Source organism: Cnephaeus nilssonii (assembly GCF_951640355.1).
Source record: "Cnephaeus nilssonii genome assembly, chromosome: 5".
Taxonomy (NCBI): domain Eukaryota; kingdom Metazoa; phylum Chordata; class Mammalia; order Chiroptera; family Vespertilionidae; genus Cnephaeus; species Cnephaeus nilssonii.
In genome coordinates, this window is record NC_137076.1 from 87,630,837 (window position 1) to 87,649,886 (window position 19,050).

General features: G+C 46.0%; 1 protein-coding gene across 1 annotated transcript in view; it reads left to right on the forward strand.

The window, feature by feature from the left end:
* The first annotated feature begins 1,180 nt into the window (after nt 1-1,180).
* The window catches only part of AFAP1L1 (actin filament associated protein 1 like 1), a 63,044-nt gene continuing 45,174 nt past the window's right edge, over nt 1,181-19,050 (forward strand). Inside the window, exon 1 of the mRNA XM_079772462.1 lies at nt 1,181-1,338. Coding sequence (XP_079628588.1) covers nt 1,323-1,338 — 16 coding nt within the window. The 5' untranslated portion in view covers nt 1,181-1,322. The remainder of the gene's footprint in view (nt 1,339-19,050) is intronic.

The following is a 19,050-nucleotide window of genomic DNA, read 5'->3' on the forward strand; positions in this document are numbered from 1 at the left end:
CCGGCAAGTGTGGATACTCTTTCCAGACTTGTCTGGTGAGAACTGCTTTAATACCCAAGCCTCCATCTGTTTTTGCAATAGTGATGTTCTCTATCATAAAATTATTTCAAGTGAAATAAATATTATGTTTTTAAACTATTAACGGGCTAGTCTTGGAACTTTACAATTTATAGCCTTAATTCCAAGAGTTTCAGAGTTCAAGTAGTGAACTTTTGGGACTTCATCCACTTGTAAATTGTTGGTTGTCTGCTTTAGAATTTAAACTGACCTTTTCAAATTGGAAAAGTGGGCAGGAACAAAGAGGAAGTTGGAAACTAATAATGTTCACATTTTTATAGTTATTTATGGTTTAGAAAGTGGGCTTGTATCATCATTTCATTTGCCCTGCGAACAGTCTTGTGAGGCCAGTATGAGGTTTCCCGCAGCACAGATGAGCAAGCAAGCCTCAAAGGCTGAATATTACACATTTAAAAAGTAGTGGAGTAAGACCTCACACACAAGTTTCAGACTTAAATTCCATTGTTGTTTTTCACTGCACCACATTTCCTCAAAGTGCTCACAGGCACACTAAACAAACTGCCCGGGCAATTTTGCAAAGCCAACATTAATTTCAACCTACCCATAAAAGCAATAAAGAAAAAATCCCCAGTCCAGGAAAGGGCAGGATGCTCTTTCTCGGGCCCTTCCTCATCTCTCCGCCTTTGTACAAGGTATTGTTTTTTATTATTATTACTTCACTCCTCTTTCACACCCTTATTGACACCGGCACAGCACCTGCTCCACTGTCTGGCACTAGAAGTTGCTCAGAAAGACTTGTCCACCGAAGATGGTAAACCCAAAGCCAGGAATGGGTGGCCGCCGCAGAGAGAGAGAGGTTTTGATTCCATGGGGGCGGGGGGAGGCATGTTCTAACTCGCCTCGGCAATCTGAAGAGGGCATGGGCTGGGAGATACGACAGGACAGCGGCGCTGAACGAAAGCGCGGCAACCGGAAAATGAGTCCTCCGGGCCTGAGCGGGAGGGGCGTGGAGGGCGTGCGGAAGGGAGGGCGTGGCACGGGCGTGTGCGGGACAGGGGACACCGGCCGGCCGGCGGCCCAGGGGGCGAGGCGTGCTCCCGGTCTATTCCAGGAGAGGCGTGGAGGGGCGGGCGGGTGCCGGGCGGGCATCCTGTCTGGGGGAGGGGACGCACGGAGGGCGCTCCCGCGGGGCGGACTGGAGAGTGCAGCGCACCCGCCCGCCGCCGCCGCCGCCAGCCCCGCCGGAGCCACCACAACCCGCGCCGAGCGCCCAGGCCGCCCCGCGGCGATCATTGGCCCGCGCTATGGACCGAGGCCGGGGTAAGAGGAGCCGCAAAGGCCGCACTTGCTGCACGGGGCGGGGAAGGGAGAACCGGGCGAACAGGAGGCCGGGGGGGGGGGGGGGGGGGAGCACCGTGGGGCGGCGGGGCGGGGAATGGAAGGCCCGGTGCTGCGTGTGCAGGTGCCTCCTGCTGCCCCAGGCAGCCCGGCGCCTGTCGGTCCTGGAGCGGAGAGGTCTCCTGTGTGTAAAACCAGCGCTTCATACACTCAGTCTTAACTTCATAAAAGAATCCCCCACAAGATTCCCGAGTCCGGCGGGCTTTCCCACCCCATTTCCCTCTGGAGGGGTACACCAAGGTTGACAGGTTACAGTCCAGAAACACCCCACATGCGAAGACCCCACTGTGCGCCTGGGGGGAGGCCCGGGGAGATGGGAGCCCGCAGCTGCCCAGGGCACTGGGAGGAGAAAGGGCAGGCGCTCGGGGGCTGAGCCCTGGCTCTGTTCCTGACACGCTGTGTGGCCTTAGCCCAGTCCCTTCTGCTCTCGGGCTAGTGCCATCGTCTCCCAGACCCCTTCCTGCTTGAACTCTCAGATGAGTGTATTTGACAGAACTTTCGCAGAAGTGGTGGGGCTTGCAGAAATCAGAAGTGACTTGAGAAAAGAGTGTAGGGGCTGTGCTTAAGAAAAGGCCTAGACATCTCAAAGAGCATGAGGCTGTAAAGAGGTGGCCTGCTTGGACATGGGGACCGTGTCTAAGGCTGGGACAGCAAGGTCCTAAACCCCCACCTCTGGGATCCAAAGAGACCGCCTGTGTGAATACACTTGATAAACTGGTGGGTGTGGGGCATTATTATTCTTGTTATTATGGTTAAGTGGAAAATTCTCCCCCCTCCCTACAATCATCTTTCACACTTCCTCCGTCTTCCTGTGTGCTGTGCTGAGGCCACCGGGGGGAAGGAGCGGCCAGGGGTGTGGAAGCAATTAGGAGGGCACTGGGGGCAGGGACCTGTGCATGAGCAAGTGTCAGGGCAGCCTCCCCTGCACTCGCATTACAGATAAAGCCAGAGTTCAGAGGGCTGCAGAGGACCCCTGGCTCCCAGTTCAAGATTTATAAAGCAGTTCTCACCAGACAAGTCTGGAAAGGGTATCCACACTTGCCGGGGGCGGAAAATGAGAAAGAGAAAAGACGCACCTCTGATGTCTCTCATTCCTCTGTCCCCACCTCCCACATCACACATCTAGAGCAGAGCACGGCTCCCCCAACAATTAGCTCCCCCCTCCCCCCCGCCAAATTGTCAAATTCCACCCTGTCAGGCCCCGGTACAAAAATCCAGAATTATGGAAGCAGACTATGTCTTCCTCAGACACACCAAGGGTGACAATAATTCACTTAGTTTTAATACTTAATAAACGATCGCTTCTCGGCCTTTTGGCGAAGATCAAGTGTAAGTACTTAGTAACCGACGCTTCACTTCAGAAGGCAGCCTCCGGAGCACTCTCCCCAGGAAGCTGGACTTCCCGGGAATCTGTTAGGGCTCAGAATGTTCCAGGGCTCTGACCCTCTCCCCCACTGCAGGCTTTCCAAGGCTACTTTCCTTCTCCTACCCAGTTCTCATCACAATGGGCCATAACTAAGTTAGTTATCCAACTACCTGTTAGCATGTACCTCCCCTTCCCCACTGTGAGCTTCTGGAAGGCTGGAAGTAGATGACACTCTGCTGACTCAATGGCTGGCACACAGTAGGAGCTCACTAACAGTGGTTCAGTTAGTTACATGAAACATACTTTATAGTGCACCTCAGGTTAACTGTAATGCTGATTTTTTTTAAAGAGAATATTACTAAGTCCTCACATCAGAACAGTTCTTTGTGACTTGTAAAGGCTTTCTCAAAATGCCAGCAAAGTAGATGGGGCACACAGGCCCAGTTATCTGTCTAGATCAGTGATGGTGAACCTATGACGCGTGTCAGCACTAAATATTTAGTTTTTGGTTTATTAAATACAATTATATATAACAATTATACATTTATGTTATTTAAACTATAAATATCGCGAAATAATGTTTTTTCCTCAAAGTGACACACTACCCGAGTTACGCTCAGTTTTTTGGCGAAGTTTGACACACCAAGCTCAAAAGGTTGCCCATCACTGGTCTAGATCCTTAGTTGTAATTGTCTGCCATGATAAATTATTGCACTTTATCAGCAAAACATGACTAAGTATTAATTAGAATGCAAAATCTGTATGTATCAGATAAAACATGAGACTTGAAAAATCTTTCCAGCAGACATTTCTTGTGCCTCTGCCCCCAAGAGGGTGTGTGCATACTCTTCCATTGTCAAAAGGGTTTCAGAAGTGCAGGTCTAGTTTCAACCCCATACCTACATGGGGCCGGGGGCGGGGCGGGGGGGGAGGGGGGGACTGTCATGGCCAGGATACTGTGGAGGAAACCACACTTCTGTATTAACAACAATATCAACTGAAATCATCAAGCTCTTACTATGCACCAGGCACCACGCTCAGCTTTTTACATGGCTACTCTTGGAACAAGTGGTGGGATAGGGGCCATGATCAGGCACTAATCATTATTCCCCCCGTCATAGGAAAGCAGGCTTGGCAGGTATATTAGACAGCTAGGGTTGCCATAACAAAATGCCACAGGTTGGTTGGCTGGCTTACACAGCAAAAATGTATTTTCTTACAGTTCAGGAGGCTAGAAGTCCAAGGTCGGGATACCAGGGTTGATTTCTGGTGAGACCTTTTTTCTGAGGTTGTAGACAAGCTGCCTTCTCACTGTGTCCTCACATGGCCTCTTCTCTGCACACACCAGGGGTGGGGAACCTTTTTTCTGCCAAGAGCCATTTGGATATTTATAACATCATTCGAGGGCCATACAAAATTATCACCTTAAAATCCTGCCTGCTATATTTGATCAAACATTTAATTAACTCAACCCTAATGCCTTGGCAGGGCCAGACCAAATGATTTCTCAGGCCTTATGGGTGCGCAAGCTGGATGTTCCTCACCCCTGCTATAGACTAATACACCACCTTCTACTGGACAAGTAATTAACTTATCCTTATATGACAATAAAATATGAATACTGATAATACCTATTTCTTGGGGTTGTTGTACATATTAAGTGCATGGGAAATACTTCAAACAATGCCTAGAACATGGGACCCACTCAGTAAATGCTGGCTCTTATGATAATTACAATCTTTTAAAAACAGATTTAACATAATAAAATTGCTTTACTTGGTCCCTCCACATGCTGGTCTGACTCTGATGACACTTTTTGAGTTCCTACTTTGGTCAGCTTTTGTACAACTCAGAGGCAGGACCCATGTCATGATCTTCTCTGTATTCTGAAGCCCCTTGGTGCTTGTCTCTTGGAAATCCAAGTTCAATAACTGGACCACTATCCAACTGACATTTCTGAGTGTCCATTTTCTCTTATTTATTCTACATATTCATGCCTACTGACTGTGGTTGTGTCTTCACAATTTTGCTTTTGTGAACTTTCCAGTGTTTTTAAGCCATCTTCTCTTTAAGATCTTTGGTCTAAATTTTCTCTGATTTTCCAAATTAATGGCCAAGGTTTTTTCTGATCTGCCTGGCTCATATAAAGTCATTGATTTCCCCAAGATTCTTTTCCTTTTCACTTCACACCTAGTTATTTTTCAATTAATCAAATTCAACCCAAGATGGGAGGTTTTTTGCTGCATTCTATATTCTTTTGGCAATCATATTGTCTACTGGGCAACTTAAGAAATAATTTGAAGCTCTGCTTTTCATTAAGTGAAATTGTTATTGTTCAAGAGATGATAAAAGAACCCATTCTAACTGTGTCTTGCCTTCTGTTGGATCAGCTTTGAGGTGATTAGGAAAGCCACATCTTCCCTATCCAAAGCTTCCATTGACCATCCAGCCTGTAGCTACTCTATGATGAGCCTGTCCCCATGGCTGTGAATTCCCATACCTCTTCCCTGACATCCGAGTTCATTCCCTCCACCACTTCTATCAGTTACTGTCCTTCTGAAAGGCATACTCATCCAAACTCATCTTTTCCATCCAAACATCTGTGAGGTCACCTTTAACAGCCTGGCAACTCCGTAGAACTGAGTGGGTCAGAGAATGAACAAATTGGGGTTTGAATGTGACTGCACCTTTTGACCTGTGTGATCTTGTATGAATTGGGTAAATTACTTAATTTCTATGAACTCCAGTTCCATTGCATTTGGAGTGTCATGGGAAAAGCTAGCACTTATGAAATATTCAATAAATGATAGATGTTATATTTATCAAATATAATTACTTGGATTTTAGCCACCCTCTGCAATGGATGTATGTGGTCATATGGCATTTAAGCTCACTCTCTTCCCTGTAGAGGCTTCTGCTGGTCACTGGGCACCACTTCCATTTCCTTGTCCCAGTCAGTCTTCCTAGTGTTTGGCTTCTCCATTTTAGTCAGGGTTTTTTTCTGCCTCTCCCTCAAATATCAGTTTCAAGCCCCGCTTCTCACGTGGGTGAGCACCCTGCCAAATAAGTTCTTCCCTCCCCACCCTCTGCCAAAAGCATATCATTATTCCATTCTGATCTTTGGTTTGGAAAAACAACCTTGTTTTTGGATATCATCAGCTTCTCATACCCTTCTTACCCTTTAAAAAAAAACAAAAACTTGCAACTACACAAAAAATCAATCCCTCACACACACATACCCCCACCACCTCTAAGCATTGTCCTCCTTCCTTTCCTGGCCAAATTTCTCAAATAAATGATCACTCATGGCTTCCTGTTCCTTCCCACACTCTTTTTCATTCCCTACTGTCTCACTTCTAATCACACCTTCTGCTGAAAGCCCACTCTTAAGGGTTACAAATGATTTCTATTTTGTCTAACCTTCACTTATTCTAAGTCTCCTCTCCTGGATTTTTCTGTAGCTCCGTTGACTCTCTACTTTTTTCTAAATGTATTCTCCAACTTTAAAGAGATGTTGGAAAAGCATGGATTTGGGAATCAAGTAAGTCTAGGTTAAATAGCCACTACTCTATCCCTCTAGGAAGCCTTTTCTGCCTCTCCCATCCCCCAGTCCCAGGGTTATACATGCTCATGGCCTCTGCCTCTCCTGCCCTAAGGCAAGTGACCCAACTGAGTCTTGTTCCGCAGTCTGTAAAGCAGCAAGAATGACACCCAGTACTGAGACACTGAGATGTGGTAATATTTGCCCAGCACCAGTGCCTGGCCCATGCTGGGTGCTTACTAATTGTTATGTCCCATATTTCCCTCTGGCTCACTTGCTTTTTCTTCTTTGATGGCTCTTGCCCCTCTCTCTCCTCTTACCCCACCCTCCACCTCAGCCCACTCTCTACACTCACTCCTGTAGAAAACCAAGCCCTCTAGGAGGAGACTCTCAATGTCCATCTTCAGCCACGAGTTACTCCTGCATTACCTCCTGCTTGTGGTACATTTCCATTCGGAGGTCCCAACTGAACCTCCCAGTGACCCAATTTTGAACTCATTTTATTCACCACCAAATCAGATGACCCTTCCTGTTTCTCTTTTTCTGCTAACAACACAACCACGTGAGGAGCTACTGAAGGAAATGGAGCTGTTTGTGAATGAGACTAAAATTGAAGGGGGGATCTGTGATCAGTCCTATAGAGAGGTAATAGACTCCAGAAAGCTATTCAAGAAGTAAAACAGATGCTTAATTTGGGCTCAATCTAGGAGAAGTATACAAATGAAAAGTTATCAATAATAGAATTAGAGTTGTTCACTGCATGTTGCCCAGGACCAAACCAGAGAGGGTCGGACCTGCATTACCACCATTTGTCCACCATCCATAACTGAAATATCATTGCTGACATGTGCACATAAGGAACTGTTTGACATTGAAATTGGGACTCAAAAGAACTGTTGGCCCAGAAAGAAACTCACTACAGACTGATTCATTTGCCTTTCAGCATAACCATTATTGCTTGTCTCATTTTCGGTTCTTATAAGTGTATTTCTAGTAGCACATGATCTCACTCATCTAGGGGAATTCATGAACAACATAGACTGATAAACAAGAACAGACCCAGAAACAAGGAGGAATGGATCAGACTGTCGGGCCTCAGAGGGAGGGTAGGGGAGGGTAGGGATATAGGGGAGAGATCAACCAAAGGACTTGTGTGCATGCATATGAGCCTAACCAGTGGTTAAGGACAACAGGGGGGTGGGGGCATGCGTGGGGAGGGGTGTGGGATGGGAATGGGGGGATGAGGACAAATATGTGATACCTTAATCAATAAAGAAATTTTAAAAAAAAGAATTGGAGTTGTTCAGGGACATCATGAAGCAGAGGTTGAATGATCACAAATCAGAGAAGCCATAGAATGGCTCCTGTGGGACCACAGTAATATATAGGTCAAGAACACCTGTCACTTAATATTCACAGTGTTTCCATAGAGATGGCCCTTTTGCAAATTATAGAGAACAGGACTTCGAGGAGTATATACTTCAACCTAAAGCATTCATCTTTTATTTAAATACTAGATGCCCGGTGCACAAAATTTGTGCACGGGTAGGGTCCCTAGGCCTGGCCAGCGATCAGGGCCGATGGGGGCCTTCCGGCTGCGGACTGGGGCCTTCCTTCATTCTGCACCACCCCCTGGTGGTCAGCGCACATCATAGCGAGCAACTGAACTCCTGATCTCCCAGTAGAACTCCCAAGGGGACACTTTGCATATTAGCCTTTTATATATATAGAATACCTTATATCAGAGATTTTAATGGACTTATGAATTATCTCTGCTTGTGGATGGAATTTGGGAAGAGGAACTGATGCAATTAAAGACAGTTATTTAAAACTATAGATCTGATCATGCTTAAACCTTCAGTAGTTTCCCAATGTTCTTAAGAAATAGGTTACAATCCTTGTGGTCACCCTCAAGGTTCTTCCCTGGCTGTCACAAACTTATTTTGGGCACCTGTCCATCTCTTACTGTGGGCTCTCCTCACACTGGCCTTTGTACCTTCACCTGGTTAACTCCTACTTATCCTTAGTAATCTGCTCAAACATTACTTCCTCAAGGCAATCTTTCCCAATCTCCAAAGCTACATCTCCCTTTCAAGGTGCTCTTAGCACCCTATTTTTCTCATTGGTTGCCATTTTCAGAATCACAATTAATTGTGGGATTGAATTAGCTGTTAATATGAGCTCTGTGAGGGCAGGGCCTTTCTGACCTGTCCACAGCTCTCTCCAGCACCTAGTTTAATGCTTGGCACATAGTAGGTACTAAAAAAAATGTCTGTTGAGATGATGAATAAATGAAACAAGGGGAGAAACAAAATTCACAGAATGGAATTGGATATGGCCCCTTTAAGCTCCAGGCTTCTCCATTTCAATGATTCTCATTTTAGGGACAGAAACATAAACTTAATTACTATTCGTCATTTCCTTTGCCTTCATCCTTTATACAATAAGACTCTGAATCCTATTGACTTTTATTGAAAAACATATCTTGGATGGCTTCTTCTCCTATATACTGTCATCTCCTATAGGAGCTTCCTCTTTCTACTCTCGCCTTCTCCAGCCTGCCTTAAGGACTACTCCTAATTTGTCTACAGCAGTCTTTCTCAAGTCCAGCTGGGCTCAGAATCATCTCCTATGAAGCCTACTGAAAATATATCCTACAATGGGTCTGATCAATGGAGTGAGGTTTGGGAATGTGCATTTTTTGCAAAGCTCCTAGGTGAGTCTGATTCCTTACTGTTCTAATGCACTGCTTCTATCATGACCCTTGAACCTGCTCAAACACCTATTGCTCACTCTAGCACTGCCTTTCACACTTTTCTACCAAGTGGGACTCTGGGGTCTGGGTCTGCTACACAAAGTAGCCTTCTGAAATGTCTCACTTTAACTTTAAAAAGCCAAGCAAATTTTCTACTATAGTTCATAATATAGGGTGTCCCCAAAAGATGAATGCACACATTTTGAATAATTATAAAGGCAGTGTTTATTAAAAATACATTTCATCTTCAAAATTGAGCCATCATCTGCTAAAGTGTGTATACATTTTGGGGGATACCCTGTATATCTGAACACACTCCCACCCCAAAAATCTTTGTGCAGTGTTCCTCCAGAGATGCACTGTGTTTACCCAGAGGCTTCTCCTTCCATACCTGCCCTGCCTCTGCCATGGACTCTGCCATGGGTTATATGAACTCTAGCTTGAGAAGACAAACCCCCCAATAAATGTCCCAGCACACAGTGCCAGAAATGGATCTGGACCTGGAAGTAGAAATCCCACATCTTAGTCCTGGCTCATCCATGCACTTCTGCAATATAAGAACATACATTTTCATGAAGCTTTTAACTTTCAGAAGCATTCTCACATTTGCCAGTTCTGCCCATTTCAGCTAGTGTCAGGGGTGTGGAGCATCATAGCATGCTTCCTTCAGAGCCTGGCAACCTCTGGAGATCACACATGCTCTCACTCAGCAGTCATTCACTGGGGGGTTGCTATGGGTAAGAAGGAACCTGGGTGATAAGAGGAATTCACACAGAGAATTGACCACTAAAATCCTTTCTCTGGGGACCCTTCCAGCCCTGCGCTTCTCTCCTGTGGCTTCTCTCAACTCTGGCAAAAGTCCTGTGAAGTGGACAGCTGAAACATTCTTCCCATTGGACAGGTGTAAAAAGTGAGGTTCAAAAAGATGACTCTGCTACTCTCCCTCCCTGAAAGAGACTTCCCTGTGAAAACTCCCCTGCCACATCCCCGCTTTGACCTCTTCTCCGACTTTGGGTTACCTCCACCATCTTTTTTTAAAATATATTTTTATTGATTTCAGAGAGGAAGGGAGAGGGAAAGAGAAACAAACATCAATGATGAGAGAGAATCATTGATAGGCTGTCTCCTGCACACACCCCACTGGGTACCAAGTCCACAACCCTGGCATGTGCCTAGACCAGGAATCGAACCTCGATCTCCTGGTTCATAGGTCAACACTCAACCACTGAGCCACAACAGCTGGGCCCTCCACTCTCTTTTAGAAGATTTCACTGCACTACCTGAAATGCCTCCTCCATGTATATATGAGTCCTATGGTCTTAAACTGTCTTTTCATCTCATTTCCAGTGTCTAATACAGAGCAGATGTTTAATAATAATAGCCAATGAGTGTTCACCATGACTCAGGCAGTTTACATGTGTATGTCGAGCCATTTAATCCTCTCAACAAGCATGAAGTTGAAGCAATTTAGCCTTATGTCCATAAAATATGCCATTAATTTTATTGCAGGAGAAATTCCATCCAAAAATGCTGCATACTGCTATGAGTTCTGAGTGTCTGTACAATGTGTAGCTTCTATTTTCTAAAATCACAGATAGGGCATGCGTATGAATTATCAATATACTAGAGGCCTGGTGCACAAAATTCGTCCATGGGTAGGGTCCCTAAGCCTGGCCGGCAATCAGGGCCAATCTTTGGGACAATAGGGGGGCCCCCACTGGCACCTGCCTTGGCAGGTCTGGCGCCACCTGCTTGCTGGCCCTGCCCCCTGCCCCCTGCCGCCACCACCAGTCTCATCCCTCTGCCAGGCAACCAGCAGGTCCATCAGGGGCCCTTGCTGGTACCCACCTTGGCCAGCCTGGGGCCTATGGGCTGGCGTCAGCCCCCTGGTGGTCAGTGCGTGTCATAGCGACTGGTCATTCCACCCGTCACTCCGCCTTTCAGTCAATTTGCATATTAGGCTTTTATTATCTACTAGAGGCCCAATGCACGAAATTCGTGCAAGAGTAGGCCTTCCTTCCCCCGGCTGCCAGCACTGGCTTCCTTCTGGCACCCGGGACCCGGGCTTCCCTTGCAGCCCCAGCTTCGTCCAGAAGGTCGTCCAGAAGGACATCTGGTCTAATTAGCATATTATACTTTTTGCCAGAGGGAAGCCGGTGCCGGCAGCCAGGGAAAGGAAGGCCTACTCTTGCACAAATGTCGTGCATCAGGCCTCTAGTCAATATATAAGCACAATTTTGTAGTTTTTGACAAAAATCTGGTAGGCTAATGAGTACAGCCCCTATAGAGAGGTATTTGTGGCTCATGTCAGTGTGTGAATTCATAGACTATTTGAAGTGATTGATATATTTGTGATATTTTTTTTCCTTCCATCCCCCCAAGGAAATTCAATGGGAATGTTTATCATGACTTTGTCCCCTCTTGCATTTTCAAGTTATTTTCTGTTATTTATTTTCATTACATAATTATAAATATATTATATATATAGTTATAAATTCAATTATATGTATATATTTCAATTTCCCCATTTTACAGATGAAGAAACTGAAGGTTAGAAAGGTTTATTTACCCACCCTGCCTAACCTAAGTCCTTTACATTCAAACCTAAGTCCTTTACCATTGCTTTCTATTGCTTCTCCATGAATGTTGAAGAGTCATTCCCAGGTCAGTAGATGAAGGCCCTGTTAGAGAAACCGCAAGAACTTATCAGGTAAATATTTCAAGGCAGGGGCGGGGAGGCTGCCAAGAAACAGGGGAGAGAAAAGGGATCTGAACAATAGGGCCAGGCAGCTGCCAGTGAGATTTGATTTCTTAGCCTTCACATTACTGCTGAGGCCGTAGGAGTTCTGGTATTTAGAATTCAAGAAGCTCTGATCCTCCTGGAATTAACCAAGAGACTGCCCCCAAAGAGCCCAGGCAGGGTTTGTGCTCCATCTAAAATTCCATTCGGGAATCCCAGCCGCACCCAGGTCAAGGTGGAGGTGCAGAGCCAGCCAGGCAGGATTCTTCTCCCTGACACAGTTGTCAGGCTACACTGGGGGCAGAATGTGGCAGCATTGCAGTCATTCCAGCTCCGACAGCAGGTCCCATAGGAGGCGAGCTCAGGCTTTTTATAGCCCTCTAGGAACCAGGGAAAGCTGATCTCCTGAGAGGGAGAAGTGGGCACGTGCCTTTTCCAGGCACCGTTCCCTCAGCTGTGTAGTCCCAGGGTAGGAGTCACGGCTAAGTGAGCAATGCAGGGGCGAGGGAGCGAACCTACACTCACGGCCGGGGAGAAGGGGATCCCAAACAGACCAGTTCCTTGAATCTCTTCCTTGCGCTTCAGTTTCTTCACCTGTCAGGCCGAAGTATTATAGGGCAGGGATCTGCACACCTCAGGCCGTGGACCAACTCCAGCCTGCCACCTCTTTTTGTAAATAAAGTTTTATTGGAACACAGCCATGCCCATTCATTATGCACTGTCTATGGCTACTTTCTCACTACGATGGCAAAGTTGAATAGTTGTCAGAGTGGTCATGTTTGGCCTGCAAAGCCTAAAATAAGGGAAAGTTTGCCAGTCCCTGGATTAGAATGTAGAGTTGGGCGTGTCTGTTGGAGCACCGTGGTGAGTAGGATTCTGAGGGTGTGTTCAGACTGAGGAATGAAGCATTGTCCTTAGACCATACAAGAGTTTGTATTTAAGAGCAGCGTTGGCTGAAGGCCATTTACCAGTGCTTTTTTGAACTACTTTTAGCCCCAGAATCCTTTTGCAAACAAAATCTTAAGCAATAGAGCTGCTTTGGGTGAAGTAGAAATGAGAACACTGAGTACAGCCCACTGCATCCCTCCTACTCCCAAGGCAGCCCCTAAGGAAGCTACACAGATGCCACAGCTTCGTCAGAACAGCATTTGAAATCCTAGGCCCCTCATTTTACAACTGGGGAAACTGAGGCCCAATAGGCAGCATGTTGCCTAAGGTCACAGTTGGCTTTCCACGGCACCACTAATGTGGTCATAAGGTATCAGTAGAGCACAGACATATCTCCGTTGTGGAGAAAAAACCTGTCCACTGATTTGTGGGCTCAGAGCTGCCACTAGTGCATGGGTGGCCATGACATGCCCTCACTGACCCAGCAGCCCACAGGGATTCAGGGCTGGGACTTGGCCAAGACACATTGCCGATACCTGCTCATGCTTCACAGTGGTTTGGTCAAGGTTTGGGGCCTTTTATCTGAGACCAACCGAGCCAAAAGAAAATAAAAATTGAATCGGACCATATTTTTTAAATTTCATTGATACCAAGACATATTTTTTAAAAATCAGAATATATCTGGCGCTCTCCCCCTCAGGAGCATGCTGGGGCCTTTCTCGTCCCCCTCTACCCCCAGGCGCCTTGCCTTTGCCTTCCTCCCTCCTAAGCTTCTTTTGCTTCTGTAACTTGTTTCCTGAGCCTGTGCAGCCCAGCTGACTCGCCCCTACCACCTCTATAATTTTCTAAAAAAACTTTCGCTCATAATTTGAAAACAAGTCAGAACATAGCTTATAATTGATATATGAATTTGTTCCTCTTTCTGTGTGTTTTTTCCCAAAAAGCTGTTTTTTAATAGGTAAGACATCTTAAAATCAGTGGCATCTTAGAATAGAGAAATTATGATAATTTATACTAAAGCTTTCTTTTGAAGATGGAATCAGATTTATTCATTTGTAGAATAAATATTTATTCTTCCTGCCCATTCTTGTTGAAGGGTTTGCTGAGAGCAGATCCAGCTGATAAGAAACCAAGGGGAATTTTTTTTTAGCTCCACTTGAACCAAGAAGAAAACTGACCTAGGAGGGTGCTGGGAAGCCAGAGGCGGGTCGCATTTCCTCACCTCTCGCCAGCAACCAGGTGCAGCTCTGAGGGGTGACAGAGAAAAAACTCAGGGTCCCTGTGCCCCGGAACCTCCTAGTGAGGCAGAGAAAGTAAGACTTGGTCACTAGTGTCTATGGCATGAACTCATACCTGGTCATTGTCCATCAAAGAGAATATATTAAAAAAAAAAAACAGAGGGTTCAAGGGACACTTTCTAGCCATGAACCTCAGAAGCGCTGGAGAGGTGGCATTGCAGGTGGAGGAAATGGCAGGCTGGAAGGAAGGCACGGAAACGTGCTGAGGGTGCAAGCCGGTCAGCGTACCTACAGGTTAAATGGAACCTCTGAAGTCCTTCCCAAGAGAGGGGCCGCATCCTCCAGGTCCTTAGCTGGGTGTGCCCCAGGCCCTGAGAGGCTGTGTTGCTCAGTTTGTAACTAATTATAGAGACAGCATAGTGTGGGAGCTGAGTGCTATGGCTCTGGTGTCAGGTTGCCCGGGTTTGAATCACAGTTCTACTCCTTCCACTTAATCCCGAGTCTGAGTTTCTTCAACTAAAAATGGAGATGATAATCTCCTGCCTACCCAGGGGGGATAACTGGATTCATGCAAGAAAAGCACTCAGCACTCGGAAGCATTAAAAAAAAAAAAAGCTAATGCTTAAAATACAGCTTTGTAATGATCGCCTTTCTTAATGAATTAGAATAGAATCCAAGTTCTTTCAGTAACACTTTCCCGCAGCTTTTGGCTTCCCCCCAACTGCCCATCCAAAGGATGGGATTACAAAGGAGTTGGGGATAAACCACAGGGATTGCACGCATGTGTGGAGCTCTTTCTTCACCTGTGTCACAACGGAAACTGGTGTCTGGCCCTGGGGAGCTCTTGCTGAGGTGTGAGCAGGTGGGGGTTATGCTAAGTGTTGCCATTTGGGGAAATAATTGAAGCCAGCAGTGAGCTCACCTCAGAGTAGACAGGGGGAGCTTGGAAAGAGGTGACCAGTTAGGAGCTTCAGCAAATATTGCAGGTGAGCAGCAGACTATACGATTAACTAGCCTTCATGTTTCAGTTAAGAACAGGAGAGAGAAAACTTCAAACTCTGTCCATGTTCAATAGCGTTCACTGTGGAGAATTGTTGGTCTAATGAAGGCATTTGTCTAGGGCTCTTCAAGACTCAAGACATTCATTCCTAGGACCTTCAACCATCATTTTCTTGGTCCCCATCCCTAGTCCTGGAGGCAGGATTCGCCCCAGGATGGCTGGGCTCCCTAGGAACTGGATTCCTGGCTGCCTGGCGCAGAACCAAATCCAGGGTTAGCACTGGGAGGCTTTGGCAGGTGAGGGGACAGAAGGGAGAGAGGGACTTCTTACCTGGGCAGCAGTCAAGGTGGCCATTCTGAATCTGACCTTTAGCCTCCTACCTGGAACATTTAGGCTAGCCCTGGGTGATGCTTGAATCCCCTGTGACTGCCAACAACATCAATAGTAACAACCAAACTTTTCAGAAGGACTCTTGTGCTTGGCACAATGCCTAACACTCTGTGCATTATCTCCCCTTCTGCTCACCTCAGAAGGGGAGATAATGTATGTCAGAGCTCTGAGGTCAGTGCTCTCATTATCACAATTCTCAGGTTAAAATGAGATGACATCACTGCCTGGGGTCACTGGGCCAGGGAGGGCAAGTCCCAGGTTTGATTCTGGGTGTTTTTCACCCAGTCACCCAGTGTCTTAACTACCCGCTGTTCTGATTAAACTCTTGGAAGGGACATCTGCTTCTTCTTAGTTCAGATTTCTGCCCTCCAGTACCCCCAGTGGCCTAGTGCTCCACCCTCCCCCTACCCCCCTACACACATGAGCCCTTCTGCTCTTGGAGACAGTTGTCATAGGCAGGATTCACAGCCCCCTCCCTAGTCTGCGATCCTTTCTCTGAATTCAGGGTTGTCAATTAATCCCTCCCCAGTCACCTGTTATATACTGTGCGGGCACTGGGTAGCAGTGGCAGATATTAAATCAGGCATCACCTCTGCCCTCATGGGTTCACAGTTTAATGGAGGAGAACAAGTCATCTGCTCTGAAGGGTGTAACAGGATGATCTCACCTGTCCAGGAAAGCAGGATGGACCACCTGGAGCAGTGGTTCCCAACATGGGGCACACGCCCCACACGGGGGCAATTTGATTTTTAAGGGGGGCAATTCGAGAATGAGTTATTAACAGTGAATTTTTTGCATTTCTTATGGTTCTAGGGGCCTCATATACAGTAGATAAGCATATATGGTGACATACTTATGTATTTCAGTTCTCTATTATATGTTTTGAAACTTTATTTGCTATTTTTTATATCACTTCATATTATTATTATTAGGATTTTCTTAGTGATTTCTTCCTCAGTACTTCAACTGTCCTTTCATTCTTTTATTTTTCTCTTTCATAGATGCCATGTTCTTTGGAAGCTTGTTTAGACCAAGTTAGTGGACTTTTAGGCTTCCTCCATGTGAATAGGAATTCACTTTTTGAATAATTACATCACGGGGTGGGGGGTGGGGGCACCAGGATTTTAGAGATGCTTAGGTGGGGCATGGCCAAAAAGCGGTTGGGACCCACTGACCTGGGGGAAGTGGTATCTAAATCAACTCCCAAGGATGAGTTGGGAGTAGGAGAAAATTTAAATAACAATAATAGTCAACTTGGTATGTATCAGAAACTGCTCTAAGCACTCTATATATTACCTTACTGGGTCCACATGACAACCCTATAAAGTGTAGAGTTATTACTAACCCCATTTTGCAGATGAGGAGACACGGAGAAGTTAAGTAACTTACCCAAGCTAGTAGCGGATAGCAGCTGAAAGCCATGCAGAGGAAATATCGTGAAAAAGAACAATGGGGTAGGTGGGGTCTCAGATATTGAAAATAGGTAGGAAATAAAAACATAACTTTTAAAAAGACCCATCGAACATAATAAAGATAAATATATACTATGTTCCCTGAAGTATCTATGGATGATTTTCTGGTTCTTTATAACACTGAGGTTTCTATGGGCTGATCATCAATCTAACCTTTGCCTTTCAGAAGAGGGATTCTGTTCATTCTCATCTCCTGAATCCTACACAGGTTCTATGGTTTGACTGCAGAGAGGGGAGCAGATGGCACATTATACTATTAATCACAGTTTACCAACTTACAAAACTTCAGGGTACAGCGTGCTCTCACTTTTCACAGTCACTGTCAGATTTGAGTATCACAATAGGCCCGAAAGGTAGGCAGGACAGCTATCATCACCCACTTTAATGTGAAGGAAACTGAGACACAGAGACAGGAAGCCATTTGCCCAAGGCCACACAACCAGTAAGTGTGGAGCTGCGGCTGGAGCCCGGGCTTTTGACTGTAGCTCCTGTGTTCTCTCCTCTACGCCAAAACAAGGTGTACAGTGGGAGCCAGAAAGATTCAAACCTGGCACCTGTGACCGCCAGAAAGCTCTTTAGCCTCTCTAGGCTTCAGCTGCTTGTCAGTAAAACTGGGATGAGAAGAGCTCCTGTGACATAGGGTTGCCACAAAGATTAAATGAAGTAGTAGGCACAGAAGATTAAGCACGGAGAATGTTCCCACCATGGAATGTCACACAAAACAGTGAATAAATGCAATGGCAGGCAACAACTAGATAACTGTTTGTATAATAATAGTAAAGAAAAAGTTCACAAAAGATTACCTATAACATTATGCCCTTTTAATAAAGTGAAGAAATGTTTAAATGTTTACAGGTACATCTATTGCAATGACACTACAGACAAGGGAAGGCAGGAGTGTGAAGAATACAGCACTTAAGATGGCAGCTACTAGTAGGTTGGTGGGGGACGCAGAAGCGTGGGATCATAGTGGGATGTAAGCTACCGTCCAGATCTTGGCTTTTGCTTTGAATAGTAGATTCGTGGGTGGTTACCACATTAGCAAAAATAACTAAGTAAATAAATAACTATATGAAAGAGGAGTGTGCATGGAATGATAATGACAATGTCTCATAAAGCAAGAATTGGGATTAACCCAATTTTTGTCTACCTGAAATCCTATTTATAAAAAGAAAGAAAAGGGTCAGACACAGTGCCCAGTGTTCAATAAATGTTGTCTGTCATTCTTGGATATCCTTATTATTATCCGCATTATCTGCATACCCCTAGCCAGCTGTTCTTGATGTCTGCCCCAGGCTATTGGTGAGATGGGTCCTCAAACTTCTCAGAAACAGAAAGCCCAGCCCCATGTAGGCTCAGGCCAGGTGCCCATCCTGTGAGTGGACACCAGTGGGGAACGGTCATGAGGTGCTCATTTTTGGTTTCAGCAAGCTTTGGGTGTTGGGAATCCCTATTAGAAGAAGATGGCCACCAGGTATTATAATGCAACCATAGGAAGCTTGGGCTCTAGAGTTAGGTCTACGTTTGAATCTTGGTTCTGTTATCTATGTGCCTTTAGACAACTGACTGTGCCTCTCAGAGCCTCACTTGGTTCATGTGTAGAACAGGGCAAAAGCAGTATCTACCTCACAAGGTCATTACCAGGACTAAATGAGGTAATCAACACAAAATGTTTAGCACAACATCTGGAACATCACTTACAATCTCAAAAGCACTACCTGCTTCATCATTGCGTCTCCCCGGCCACCCCTGGGACTGCTTGTTTCCCAGCTTTGTGTGAGGGAGGTGGTACAGACAGCTGAAAGTGGAAACAGCTGCCATGTTGTGTGGGGGGGGTGAATGTGTGTGTCACAGTTTTCCACTTCCTCCTGGAACCATTTCCTTTGTGAACTAAACAGGGAGGAACCCGCAGACAAAGGAACAATTCTGGGAGAGCCCAGTCCCACAGCCTGAAGTTATTTCCTTAGAGGTTGGTGGCTTGCCCCACCCCCTCCTGCCTAAAAATGCTTGTTGAAGAGGGAGCTATGATTCCTGGTGCCCAGAGCGAGGGCGCTGCTGGTGGATGACAGGAGCTAGGCAGAGCTAGAAAGGCCACTAAGATGCAGGGCTTTCACAGACCCTGTCACCCTGCCCCACCACCTGCTTCCCCACTGACCTGTGACCTCCCTGACTTCTGGCCTCCCAGTCTTCCAGTAGATGAGAGAATTGTACTACTCTACTATCCCTAATTATAATCCCCACGGT